The sequence below is a fragment of the Urocitellus parryii genome, chromosome 3 (assembly GCF_045843805.1).
Source record: "Urocitellus parryii isolate mUroPar1 chromosome 3, mUroPar1.hap1, whole genome shotgun sequence".
Classification (NCBI taxonomy): domain Eukaryota; kingdom Metazoa; phylum Chordata; class Mammalia; order Rodentia; family Sciuridae; genus Urocitellus; species Urocitellus parryii.
This window is the reverse complement of record NC_135533.1, coordinates 178,872,273-178,886,168: the sequence shown is the minus strand read 5'-3', so window position 1 is coordinate 178,886,168 and position 13,896 is coordinate 178,872,273. Positions and strand designations below refer to the sequence as shown.

General features: G+C 37.7%; 1 protein-coding gene across 2 annotated transcripts in view; it reads right to left on the bottom strand.

Annotated features, from left to right (window-relative positions):
• Window positions 1-13,572, bottom strand: part of Rab5a (RAB5A, member RAS oncogene family) — a 28,924-nt gene extending 15,352 nt beyond the window's left edge. The window contains exons 1-2 of one of the 2 annotated variants that reach the window (XM_026395918.2): window positions 13,221-13,572; window positions 9,890-10,151 (exon numbers count right to left, since the gene is read on the bottom strand). In XM_026395918.2, the coding sequence (XP_026251703.1) occupies window positions 9,890-10,052 (163 nt within the window). In that variant the 5' untranslated portion in view covers window positions 10,053-10,151; window positions 13,221-13,572. Of the gene's footprint in view, window positions 1-9,889; window positions 10,152-12,715; window positions 13,183-13,220 lie in introns of those variants that run through there. The other variant, XM_026395920.2, reaches the window with a different exon arrangement.
• Window positions 13,573-13,896: the final 324 nt, after the last annotated feature.

The following is a 13,896-nucleotide window of genomic DNA, read 5'->3' as shown; positions in this document are numbered from 1 at the left end:
GTAAGGAAAGCAAAGGTTTTTAGAATCAACCAAAGAATTAAATAAATGAGTTCAATGGATCTGGATCAAACATTTAGATGAACATCCAATAAGCGGGATGAATAATAAGAAGTAAACCAAGTTGCACCAAGACCCAGGTACCAAAATTGTAAAAACAAACTGATTTGCTGGGGAAATGAGTACTAATAGCAATACTCTTAACAGAGTTTCTCAGACATAAGCACTTACTTCAGAAGATTAAAACTATACACAGAAAAGAATATATGGATGGTCTAGAGAAGATTACAAGCAAAATTAAATTGAGATCATTTTTATTTCCTATAAAACTGCATGTGTGCAGAGAAAAGCACCTGGTAGGGGATGACAGGAGAGATGCTCATGTATAGCCAGGGAAAAGTCACCTTTCAGCTAATACAGGGAAGAGAAGAAAGGGGTCAAAAATAGAGCAGGGCAGAAATAAAGCATACACACTGACTAAATTCAAACAGAAAATACTGTAGCCAGGCACAGATTACAGTGGTACACACCTGTAATCCCAGCTAATAGGAAGAATAAGGCTGGAGGATTGCCAAGTTTGAGGCCAGCCTCAACAACTTATCAAGACACTGTCTAAAGAAAAAGGACTGGGGATGTAGCTTAGTCATAAAGTACCCTGGATTTAATTCCTTGTTCCAAAAAGAAAAAAACAAAACAAAAAACTCCCAAACTTTCAGGGCTGACAGCCTGTGGTTATATCTACAAGAAGCCTTTGCTCACAGGACTGAACAATTTTTCAACAGGAACATAAACATAGTATAAGTTAATATAATATAAACGTATTTAATAGGAATATAAATCTAGACTGGACTATATTCCAAAATATGGAACTGGAAAGTAGAATAAATATATACATTACAAAGAGGAAAGTAAAAAAGAAAAAAAATTAAGAGAAGGGGAAAATGTTACTACAATTTATTACAAGTATTAGGCAAAGGTTACCAAACAAATAGCACAGAAAAAGTTAATGACATTAACTTAGTTTTAAAGAATATAGATAGCTATAAATAAAAATGTCTATGAAAGACACTTTATCTATAGAGAATAGACACTTCATTAAATAGTTCAACAGTACTTTAAAATCCATTAAAAACTCCTTTAAGGTAGGAAGCCAGCATCCCGATATTTTGCAAAGGAGGATTCTTTCCCTCATCTCCTGGTCATCTTTCATGATGTTTCCTGCCTTCAAAGGAATCTTCCAGAACTTTAAAGACATGACTAGACTTCAAAGTGACTCGTTCATGCTTAGCAATAAATCTACCTGCAAAGTGAATTTAAAAGTTCTGATAGTTGAAAATTTTACAACATAGGAATAGAAAAGGTTCATGGAGGGAGAGGAGAAAGGGGAAAACTTTAAACCTCAGATTAATAGTTACTGGGGGGTGTGGGGAAGAGAGGGAAACCAAACAGTTACAAGAAACCTGTAATCCCAGAACCTAATTATCTATGACAGGCAACTCTTCAAAGAAATTGGGAGTGTTCTAAGGGAAAAAAGTGATGAATAATGCTCAGTGGTAAAACACCCTTGGGTTCAATCCACAGTACAAAAGTAAGTTTCTGAGTTTTGGGGTCATTTGTTTCTCAACAATGAATAACAGTATTAAAGTAAAAAAATATAAACTACATATATCTGATGTGTTTCAAAATTTGTAAAACAAGAACAACAATCTATGAGTAATATTAATCTTGAATGATATGCTACAAAGTGACATCTCTGGTGAAAATAACTAAATGGGCAAGCAGATAAGGAAGACATCACAATAAACCTATACAAAAAAAATTTTTTTTTGTTATTGGGGATTGAACCCAGAGTAGTGTACATGCTAGGCAAATGCTCTCCTGCTGAGCTATATCCCCCAGTCCTTTATGTGGATGCATTATACGAAAACAGTGATATTAATTTAGGAACATGATAATATCCTAATATTCTTTATCTAAAGTTCTTTACTTTCATATTATTTTCCTTAAGTGACACACAAAAAAAAGGATCCCTGGAAAACAAACACACACACAAAAAGAAAATACATGGGCTGGGGATGTGGCTCAAGCGGTAACATGTTCTCCTGGCATGCGCGGGGCACTGGGTTCGATCCTCAGCACCACATAAAAATAAAATAACGATGTTGTGTTCACCAAAAACCGAAAAATAAATAAATAAATAAAAAAGGAAAATACTCACATATTCTCTCTCTCTCTCTGAATTACAGAACAAGGGTTGCACTGAAGATCCATCTTGAATCTCATTTGTCAGTTGCAAAACATTAGGTAAACTACTTAAACTACTGCCTCAGTTTTCTTATCTATAAAATTAGTATTTACTTATAGCCATGGTAAACTACAGATGATACTCGTGAAAATATTGTGAGTTTTACAAATGCATCTAGCCATTTTAAGTATACTATTTTATTTCCCGATATTTCTTTAAAGTCACATTTTTCTAAAACTTGCAAATAATTTATGAATGCAAGAGAGCAAGAAAAAGAATTCTATTCATGTTTGAATGGTAACATGAACTCATTCCTACAAAGGGGAACAAATTCTGGCTTTAGTTTTACACAGAGATAAAGACCTATTTTTTGACTTGAGAAAAGTTGAAAAGTGTCAGTAATTATGCAGTAACTACAAATGAGATCACCCTCTTGAGTGGAGTTCAAAGAGTATCTGCTATCTTCAACTATCCAAACAGAAGTTAAAAATCCAAAGTGACTGATTCCTCATCCTGTTTCTTTTCACTTATGTTATCTTAAAAAGAAGGTAAATGCTGTTGAGCAACACTTTGAATATTTTGTTTTGCAATATTTGTAAAGCACTAAAGATTTTCAAAGTGCAGACTTCAGTTAATACTCTCTCACCTTGAAGGGTTTAGAAATTAAGTAGCCAGAGTTTATATTTATGGCAAAAGAGTCAATGATAGCCAGGTGAAGCACATGTAATCTCAGCTATTTGGGAGGCTGAGGTAGAAGGATCACAAATTCGAGGCCAACTTAACTGGTAAACTTAAACCCAGTCTGAAAAAATAAAGAGGGCTGGGGATATAGTTCAGTGGTAGAGCATACTTGCCTAGCTAATGCAAGGCCCTGGTTCCAATCCCTAGGATAGCCACTCCACAAAACACCCAGTGCACATTGGGAGGCTGAGGCAGGAGGACTGCAAGTTCCAAGTCAGTCTTGTCAACCAAGCAAGGCCCTAAGCAACTTTAGCAAGATCCTGTCTCAAAATAAAAAATAAAAAGAGCTTGGGATGTGGCTCAAAGGGTAAATGTCCCTGGGTTCAATCCCTGCCCTCATAAAAAAGATAAGTCAATGATTTAAAAAACTTACTCTTGATGTTTTTCTTTATCTTAGATACTTATGTTTTCTACAAAGAGGCCTTTTGACAAAGCTCTCAATGATGATCCCAAATGATGAAATTATTCTATTATAGGGGCTGGGGATGTGGCTCAAGCGGTAGAGCGCTCGCCTGGCATGCGTGCGGCCCAGGTTCGATCCTCAGCACCACATACCAACAAAAGATGTTGTGTCTGCCGAGAACTAAAAAAAAATAAATATTAAAAATTCTCTCTCTCTCTTTAAAAAAAAAAATTAAAAAAAAAAAGAAATTATTCTATTATAAAGTCACTCAGAATGCCTCATAAGTAAGTTAGGTACATGCAAAATCAGATTATTATGATACACCACCTAAAAGCGGGAAGATAACACTTTTCAAAATTTCTCATGGTTTTATCAAGTCAGAATTTTGTCCTCCTTGTGGTGCTGGGGATGGAACCCAAGCCTTCCCATAGGTCAGACAAGTGCTCTCCCACTGAACTACACCTGCAGCCCAGAATTCTTATTTACTCCACTAAAAAGCAAATTTTTAAAAAGCTTCCCTCTCCACAGCATTCACCATTAATCCAAACCAACTGTCTTTTCTGTTTCTCTCACTGCATCTACAAGGTCATTCACCCAGAAATCATAAATACTCAGAACAGAGAACCACAAAGCTAGCAAAATTGGACTGAATATAGCCAGAATAGATAGGCCAAGTCCATGCACTAAAGGTTATGCAAATTTACGTTTCTTCAGAATGTAACTGATAGTACACTTTCTTTTTAAGTATATCCTCTTTTGAATATATATGCACACATACATCTATCATAACATCAGTTGGAGATTTAGGCTTACTATAAAAAGTGATAACAAAATGTCACTTTTATATAGACTTGCTTTAATATATACACACATTCATATATAGTACTAATTAAAACATTTATTCAATCAGTCACTCGTATGAAACTAAAAGGTCATCTTTGATTTCTAATACTCAGTAAATTTGAATAAAATATATTTTAGACAACCTAATATTACTTTCCAGGATATAACAAAATAAAAACAGTAAATTGGTGAATCAATAGAGGCAGTTCACTAAGTTAGAGCTATTTGGTAAAAGCAGTCTACCAAATAGCTTTGAATAATTCAACTGCACTAGAAAGCACCAACAAAATTAACAAAGGGCAAAAACTGATGCTTATAAATAATTCATGAGGGCTGGGTATGTGGCTCAAGTGGTAGCACGCTAGCATGGCATGCATGAGGCACTGGGTTCGATCCTCAGCACCACATAAAAATAAAATCAAGATATTGTGTCCACCTAAAACTAAAAAAAATTTTTTTTAATTAAAATAAAAAATATTCCTGATTTCCATGAAATAAATTTTAAGAGGAAAAAAGGTTAAAATATATTGATGGTATTATTTAATATGGAGGAAAAATAACAATTTAGAAGAATATCTGTTCTACCCCTGAGCCACATTTCAAACCTTTTATTTTTGAAACAGTCTGGCCTTGAACTTGTAAGTGGTAGCGCTCTCGCCTGGCATGCATGGGGCGCTGGGTTCAATCCTCAGCACCACATAAAAAATAAAGATGTTGTGTCCACCGACAAACTAAAAAATAAATATTAAAAAATTCTCTTTTAAAAAAATTTTAAAAGGCCACTTTTAGGAGATTAAGTAGTACAAATTGATATGAAATACCAACTCTGCCAATTTCTCTAAGTAACACAATCTATCAAATCCCAGCTATACACTTTCTAGAAAACAATATCATGCAATCAAGACACTATTCTTTTACTTGAGAACAAATGACTAACTTTCTTAAATTTTAACTCAGTGTATAAGGCACAGCACTTATTTCTAAAAACATTTTTCTCATGATCAAAAACCCATATGATGGCAATTGGTTTATGGGTCTTCTGTCCTTTCTCAAAATGTACCCCCTTTTTTCCCCTCCCTAGATCAAACACAGAACCTCATGATAGCAAGTACTTTACCACTGAGCCATATCCCAATCATTTTTAGTTTTAAGAAAGGGTCTTGCGGGGCTGCAGCTGGGGCTCAGCAGTATCGCACTTGCCTGGCATGTATGAGACCACAGGTTCGATTCTCAGCACCACGTTTGAATAAATAAAATAAAGGTCTATCAACAACTACAAAAATAATTAAAAAAAAAAAAAAGGAAAAAGAAAAAGAAAGGGTGTTGTTAAGTTACTGAGGCTGGCTTCAAACTTGTGATCCTCTTGCTTTAGCCTCTCAAGAGCTGGCATTATAGGCGTGCACCACTGTGCCTAGCTTCAAAAATATTTAACAATGTGCAGATGCAAAAAGATACCATATACACATGAAGTCTTTCTGAATACTAACAAGGGAAGGCAACAGAAAGCTTTCTGTTATTGGAAAAAAACATGACCTACTAAAATTTAAATTTCTGGCTGGCTTTTATTTCTGTTTAGAAAGAAACTTTACTTCTCCTCCCAACTTTATTAAGATATAACTGACAAAAACTATATTTACTTGACATATAATAGGATGTTTTGATATGTGCATATATTATGAAATGCTCAAATCAAGCTAATTACATTGCATTGTATACCAGTTAAAAATAAATTTAATTAAGTGAATTAACATATTTACTACCTCATATACTTACCATTTGGTGCTGGGGATTGAACCCAGGGCCTTGTGCATATGAGGCAAGTACTCTATCAACTGGGCTATATCCCCAGCCCAAGACCCCATTTCTTTTTTTTTTTTTTTTTTAATATTTATTTTTTAGTTATTGGCGGACACAACATCTTTGTTTTGTATGTGGTGCTGGGGATCGAACCCAGGCCGCACGCATGCCAGGCGAGCGCGCTACCGCTTGAGCCACATCCCCAGCCCCAAGACCCCATTTCTTAATAAAATATTTTAAAAAAAGGGCTGGAAGCCGGGCACTGTGGTGCATGCCTGTAATCCTTGTGGCTAAGAAGGCTGAGGAAGAGGGATCTCGAGTTCAAAGCCAGCCTCAGCAAAAGTGAGATGATAAGCAACTCAGTGAGACCTTGTCTCTAAATAAAGTATAAAATAGGGCTGGGGATGTGACTTGGTGGTCGAGTGCCCCTGAGTTCAATCCCCAGTACCCCAACCCTCAAAAAAGAAGAGGACTAGGGCTGTTGATCAGTGGTTAAGCACCCTTGTGTTCAATCTCTGGTATCAATAATAAAAAAGAAAGAAAAATAACTTGGGGAAGTGCAGGAACACATGCTTGAAATCCCAGATACTCACAAGGCTAAGGCAGGAAGATGGCTAAATTCAAGGTCAGTCTGGGAACTTAGTAAGAAAGATCCGGTCGCAAAATAAAATAGAAAGGGCTGGGGATGTAGCTCATTGGAGAGTGCTAGCCTATTATGCCAATCCCTATGCCACAAAACACAAACACAAAACATGTCATGCTGACCTTAGGAAATTAGATGGATATTAAATGTAGAAATTGCAGCACTCTACCCAAGGGTTTTAACTGTTGGTAAGTAGCTTAAAAAGAAGGCACTTAACTCCTTTAATTTTGCATATAATCAGTCACTGAATCCTCATGGCAATAAAGAAAAAGCATCATTGGTACAGATTACTGAAAATAATGCAATTCCCTAAACAGAGCAAAAGAATATCCTGAATGGGACAAAGAATGGATGACTAGTGAAAATAGGTAAGAAGGAAGGAGTTTTCACAGAAAATGATATTGGATAATGGGATGTGAGCAGAATACAACACTTGTAATTTACAAAATAGAGTATTTGCATGAACAGAATTTTTAAAAATCGCAGTTTAACAGAAAGAGGGAAGGCAGAAGGCAGGCAGGAAGGCCAGTCAATTATTCCATTTGTGGAAGAACCAACTTTAGTATAAATGTAAAGCTGATTACTCAGAACACATAAAGCAAAATTTCTCAAACTTTAGCATGCATCACAATCATCTGGAGGACTTGTTAAAACCTGGATTGCTGACCCCCCCAGTATTTGGGAATTTATACTCAGTAATTTCCTAGGTAATGCTGATGCTTGTGAAATAGGGAACATTAATGTTATTTACTAACCTCTGGGCTAGTTTTAGACAGACAGTAAGGACATATATATCATGCAGATTTTAAACTCTTATGAACTTCCTAAATTGCTATATATAGTACCTACCTACCTAACCTTATCAAAAGTGTTACAAGATCAGGGGAGTGTAGGGTATGGTGAGGCAACAAGAATTCAAGTTATTTTTAAGGAGAATCTTAAAATTTACAGAAGGACCTGGAAACCACAAATTCAAGAGTGCAGCATAGAACACAACAGAGATAAAAATTTGAACACTTGAGAACTAACATTACTAGAGATAAGTAGTCAGTCAAGTAACAAAACAAATATATAAATAAAGACCAGTTAAATTCAAAATAGATGACCAGGCTCTTTGTTAAGTATTTGTAAGTAATTTCCCCATACATTAGCCCAAACAAAAATATACACTACTTATAAGTCTGGGACCTTTGGGGTTGATTATAAAATAGTTCAAACCTTTGATTACTTAAATGTTTAGGATCTTCCACAATTCCTAAGGACAAAGAGTGTTAAGAAAAGCATAAAAACTAGTGTCCATAGCTCTAATCATAGTGATACTATCTCAAATCCTGAAGAAATTAATATGTAATCAGCATACTGAAAAAGAATACAATAACCAATAATAGACATTTGGATGCAAATTCCTTTTGAGGTTGTTTTTAAATACCCAGACTTGAAACATATAGTAGAAAACATTAAGGAAACTTTATACATAGAAATTAAACTTTATGAAAAATTCATTAACAAAATATACAAAATCTAATTGGTATTAAATGGAAATTTAATATAGATACATAAGACAATGCATATTAATGATGCACTGATATGGGGTTAAATTTTCCTTTTAAATAGTCTTCTTGAATCTTTCTCTATTAGGAAAAAAAAACTTAGAAGATTATTTGATTAAAACAAAACAAAACAAAAAACTCACCTTGGGCCCTTCAACTTCCCAGGTATTCAATTATATATTTCGGTATGTACATTAAAGTCTTTATTTTTTCATGTGCACTGTGAAAGGTGGGGAGAATAGTTTATAAAAAGTCCCAACCTTTCTGAAGCCAGGGTGTTTAACCCAGAACACCTATGTATTCTGGGAAACCACTGAACATCAAATGGTTTAGGGTGGGTGGACATGACCCAACAGTCTTTAAATTTAAAAGTCTTTTATTAGATGGGTCAGGTTCCTCTGGCTATAGTTGTATCTGCTAAACCTTCACAAGAGATAATATTTCATTATTAAGACAGAGATACTGCAAAGGATATGTAATATATTATGTATCAAAATTCTTTAAAAGCCAAAGTTTTCAAGCTCAAGATAAAAGCTTCCTGATAAGAATTACACTGCTGATGCTCAGTAATTATAAAAACATTACAACAACATATACAGATGCATATCACAGGATATACAGAAGAGGCTGACAATCACCATTATACTGAATCTCTTAAACCGGACATACAATTTACCTAGTATGTTTCCTTTGTGTAATAAAGTTTTCGAGGTAAATTCAATAATTTATCTCACTACAAGGGTCTGATATTATGAATAAAATTCTCAAGTGTATTTGCTAATGAACATCCACTAAAAGTACCGTATAAAGTTCTAAGAATTTACTTCATATCACTGGGCATATGTGTTTTGTGTATTTCTAAAAGACTTTCTTAAATGGGGTTAAACTATATTCACAAACAAGTTTAAAAAATACAGGATGGTAAAACATTTTGAATCTTATAGCCATATGATTTCCTCTGACATCATCCAATTCTAAAGCTTTGTTTCACAGATGAAACAGGTCTAAAAAAGGCTGTTTTATTTCATTGATATACAATTATGGGTTTGATTAACTTCCATTCTCTATTGGTCTCCTTTTGGTCCTGCATCTTGCCTTTCCCTCATTTCCATCCTACCACAATCACTATGATTATTCTACCTTTTCCTCCTCTCCCATCTTTTTTTCCAGGTCCCATTTCCCTCTCATGTCCCTGTCCATTAATTACTCACCTTCTTTTATTCTCACTTTAAAGAGGATTCTTACATGCATATCCTAGCAGCTTTTAAACTTAATTTTATAAATTAGTGTAAATAAAAAATACTTGTTACATAGAATTCAAGGTTAATTCTTTTACTATTCATTCTAAAAACAATGTAATTGAGCATGCATTAGTACTAGTTTGAAAAACCTTCCAATCATTATAACTTGGGATTTGATTCTACTCATTTTTATACCTGTATTTTAGCTACAATACAACCATGTTGGTAATTAACCAGGAACCCAAAATATAAAAAGATGCCATCTTAGCAAAAATCAAGATTGGTTTTAAAGCATTGAGTCTGCTGGAACAGCTCTTTTCTTTCCTGAATAATCTATTTAGGTATTCATAATCACCCATTTGGAACACAAAATACTTTTTGTCAATGCAGGATTAAACTAAATGATGCAAGGAAAAAAGAGGCTCTCACCCCCAATAGTACTCTCTTGAAATTCATGAAACTGGCCTTTCACGAAACGAAGGACTAGACTTGATTTGCCAACAGCAGACTCTCCCAGAAGTACTAGTTTGAACTGGCATATTTTATTTCCAGTGTTTGGCCCATTTGGTCTTGTTGCTCCTCGATTAGCCATGTCCAAATTTGAAAGAAGTTTCTAATTTCAGACTTCTAAATGCACTTCCAGGATGCAAAGTGTCAATTTTTTTTTTTTTCTTTCTGGAGGTCAAGAAACCTGTGAAGAAACACATATAAATTAAATATATGAATCAGTGAAACAAAGCAAGCCTAGTACTCATGACTTTCAACTGGACATTCAATGCCATTTACTTTATTTTACAATAAGTAATTTAAAGGCATAAGATTCAAGTACCTTGATCACTTTGTAATTTGTAAAATCACTTTGTAATTTTCAGTGCTTTATTTTTTCTAAAGTTAACTTTCTTAGAAGAACATATCCACTGAACAATATAAAGTACAATACTTATAAATGAGGAAACTAAGGTACAGAAAAGTTAAGTAACTTGGCTGAGGTCATACAGTAACTATGACAGAAGTGAGACAGAGCTGAGTTTCAAACCCAGGCAACCTGACAGGTAACTCAAAGAGTTCAGTTTTTAAAGCTGGACTACATGGGTTAAAATTATAAATGGAAAACTTCTGCAATACAACTTAGAATTCAGTATTGGAAGGTCTCTGTTAAATATCTTTTTTTTTTTTTTTTTTTTTTTTTTTTGAGAATTTTAACATTTATTTATTTTTCTTAGTTCTCGGCGGACACAACATCTTCGTTTTTTGTATGTGGTGCTGGGGATCGAACCCGGGCCGCACGCATGCGAGGCAAGCGCGCTACCGCTTGAGCCACATCCCCAGCCCCCTCTGTTAAATATCTTAAGTTGATGATAATTTTAGGGCAACAAATATTTTAAAGCTCCCAAGTTTGTGTGCCTAGTTGATAAAACTAGCCTGAATAACAGATTCTATCTAATAATGCTAATTTTCAATCTCAAAGAAATCAGTGAATATTTGAAGTATTCTCTTTCAGTTTACCCACAAATCAATAGTTCACTCCCACCTTTAACGAAAATCTAAATATAGCCAGGCGTGTGGCACAAGCCCAGCAACTCTCAAGTTATTTGGGAAACTAAAATAGGAGGATCCCAAGCTCACAGCCAGTCTCAGCACCTTAGCAAGACCCTGTCTCAAAATTAAAAAAAGGACTGGGGACTGTGGCTCAGGGATAAGCACCCCTGGGTTCAATCCCCAGTGTGTGTGTGTACATAAACACATCTAATTATATTCTTACTAATAAAATACATTAAGTTAATGATTCCCTCCTAAAATCCTTGCTATATTTCATTTAGCCACCTAATAAATTTGCGTTCCCCACAAAATATTTTATATAAGAAACACCTTCAACATGAATTCATCATTAAAATATCCATGAGATTTCAGTTCTTAAGACAGCAAAATCACCTTTACTCAAATGCTAGCGCTGAAGAATCCTTATCTTTTACCATACATGCTGACATATTTACAGTTGAAATGATATGATGCTTAAGTTGCTCCCAACCAATAGGATATTAATAAAACTACCAATTCACTTCACCCTCAAAAATATAACAGATTTGGGAGTCTAATCTTGGCTATACCAATTTTTACTTCTTTAAATTTCCAAGGCTCTATTTCCATAATACCCAACTTGCAAAGCTGTTATGAGAACTGAAGGAGACAATATATGTAAATAACCTCTAATACACTGCCTACTATATAGCAGTTTATGAAACTGGCAATTAAAGGTAGCCCTTTGATAAAACAATGCCCATACATCAATATTGTCATGCAGAGCAAAAATGTACCCAACTCTCAAGACACACATATTATCAATTTAAACACTTGCAAATTTAATCTACAAAACAGTAAAAAACTTATCAAGGACAACATGCTCCAAATTTCTATGACACTTCCAAAATTCAGGGAAAATAGGAGATTCCCAGAGAAAAATCAAAAAAGATTCTCATTTAGCTTTGCTTTTTAAAATAAAATGCTATCGAATCACGAGTACTCCTAAGGATCTCAAGCAGAAAACAAACTATATTTAATTATATAGTTACGGTAACATTAAGGTTAAAAATTACATTCAAGGGTTGGGGTTGTTAACTCCATGGAGTGCCTGCTTAGCACACAGGAGGCCCTGGCTTCAATCCCCAGCACCACACACACAAAATTATGTGCAATCAATCAAATCACTTGTACTCACTACTGAAACTTTTGTTCTTCAAAAGGAGGATTCTGCATAATATGTATTTCAAATTTTTAAAAACCAACGTGAATTCGGTACTTAAAAGTCCTTTTAGGTGTTCTTCAATCCAATACTTTGTGGGCATTTAATTTGTGCAGAGACTGTTCTATGTACTTCTCTTGCAACAATCCTGCCAGTTCAAATTATCTCTATTTTACGTTAAGAATAAAGATTCTGGACGGTCCTGAGTATTCCCAAATACACTTGGGTAGCTTTTTCGTATTAGGTAAAAGGCAAGCTGATTCCATTTCAGCGAGACAAAAAGTAAGTATGTGAACTATGACGTTCAGCGTTTAAAAGGTCTGGAAGTCTCAGGGAGGTAACCTGCTTCCAGAGAAGAGAATATTAGAGCAAGTTTCATGGTTTCTGCCTTCTGAGGGAGTTCAGAGGCCCAATTGTCTTGAATTTCCTTAAAGCCGCGGTTCACCACCTGCCCTAAGATACGAAAAAAGTCTCGGACCAGTTTATTTTGACCAGCCTCCCATCGCTTCCATTACCCGTCTTTGGAAGTCGCAGGTAGGCGGAGCTCCCCAAATCCACACCTGCTGTAGGCCCCGGCTCCCGTCTGGAGACCACCTGAGTAGCTGAGAGCCAAGCCCGGCTGGCTGGCGCGAAGACACGCACCAGCCCCTTCGGTGGCCTTTCTATCCTCCCCTGACCTAGCTTTCACTGCGACCCTTCGGACTGCCAAGGCAGGGGGCCGGCGGAACCGCGGCCTCCAGGACTCTTTCCACGGCGCCATCTTGAGAAGGGAAGAGGGTGACACCCGTCGCTCCCTGAGCTAGTCCCCAAATCTCTGTCTTTGGAGCTCCTTGAGGGATGAGTCACCAGAACTGGCAGGACAAGGCGCCGGGTTCAATAGCTCTCTGGTCCAGAGGGATGATGCGCGAGAGGGAGGAGGGGCTGGAGGCTCAGAGCGCGCAGGGCCGCGGACAGGCTGGAGACCGCGGATAACCTGGGGTCCCGGGCCGCTCTGCGCAGGGGGAGGGGCGGCTTGGTTACCTGAGACCGCGCCACGCGGAGCCGCGGGGCCGCAGCTTCCTGGTGTTAAGGCCCAGGCGTGGCCCGAAGGACGAATGAGGCTGTGGCTGCGGCGGCGTCTCCTCCTCGCGCCGCTCCCCTCACACTGGACGGTGAGGAGCTGGAGCCGTGGTGCCGCCCCTGTCGGGCTCCGTCTCCGCCTCTCTCCGCTCCGCCTTCCTCCTTCCTTTCTCCTCCTCCTCCGCCACCGCTGCCGGCGCTCGAGTTCCGACTGATTCTTCCTCCTCCTCCCTCCTCCGCCTCCTCCCCTCAGGCCGGCCGCCGGCTCCTTCACAAACCAAAACACAAACACTCTGGTCCCGGCGCTGGAGCCACTTCCGCCGCCCAGCACCGACCCCGCCGCCACGTCGCTGCACGCAGCGAGCTACGCCACTTCGTCACTTCCGCCGTCGCTTAGTTGCCCGCACCTCCGCCCTTTCCGATCCCTCTCCGCCAGGGCCTGGGGGCGGGGCAGGGCGGGGCGACTGTCACGTGAAGCCTCCGAGCCGCCCGGGAGGGATCGGCTGTCTGTCTCCGCCTCCGCCTCCGACACCCCGGCGCGCGTCCCCGCCCTCGCCAGCGCCATTGTTATCTGGGCGGGGATCGCTGGGTTTGGGTCCCGGCGGCAGGACGGACTATCTCCCACGTTGTTCTGCTT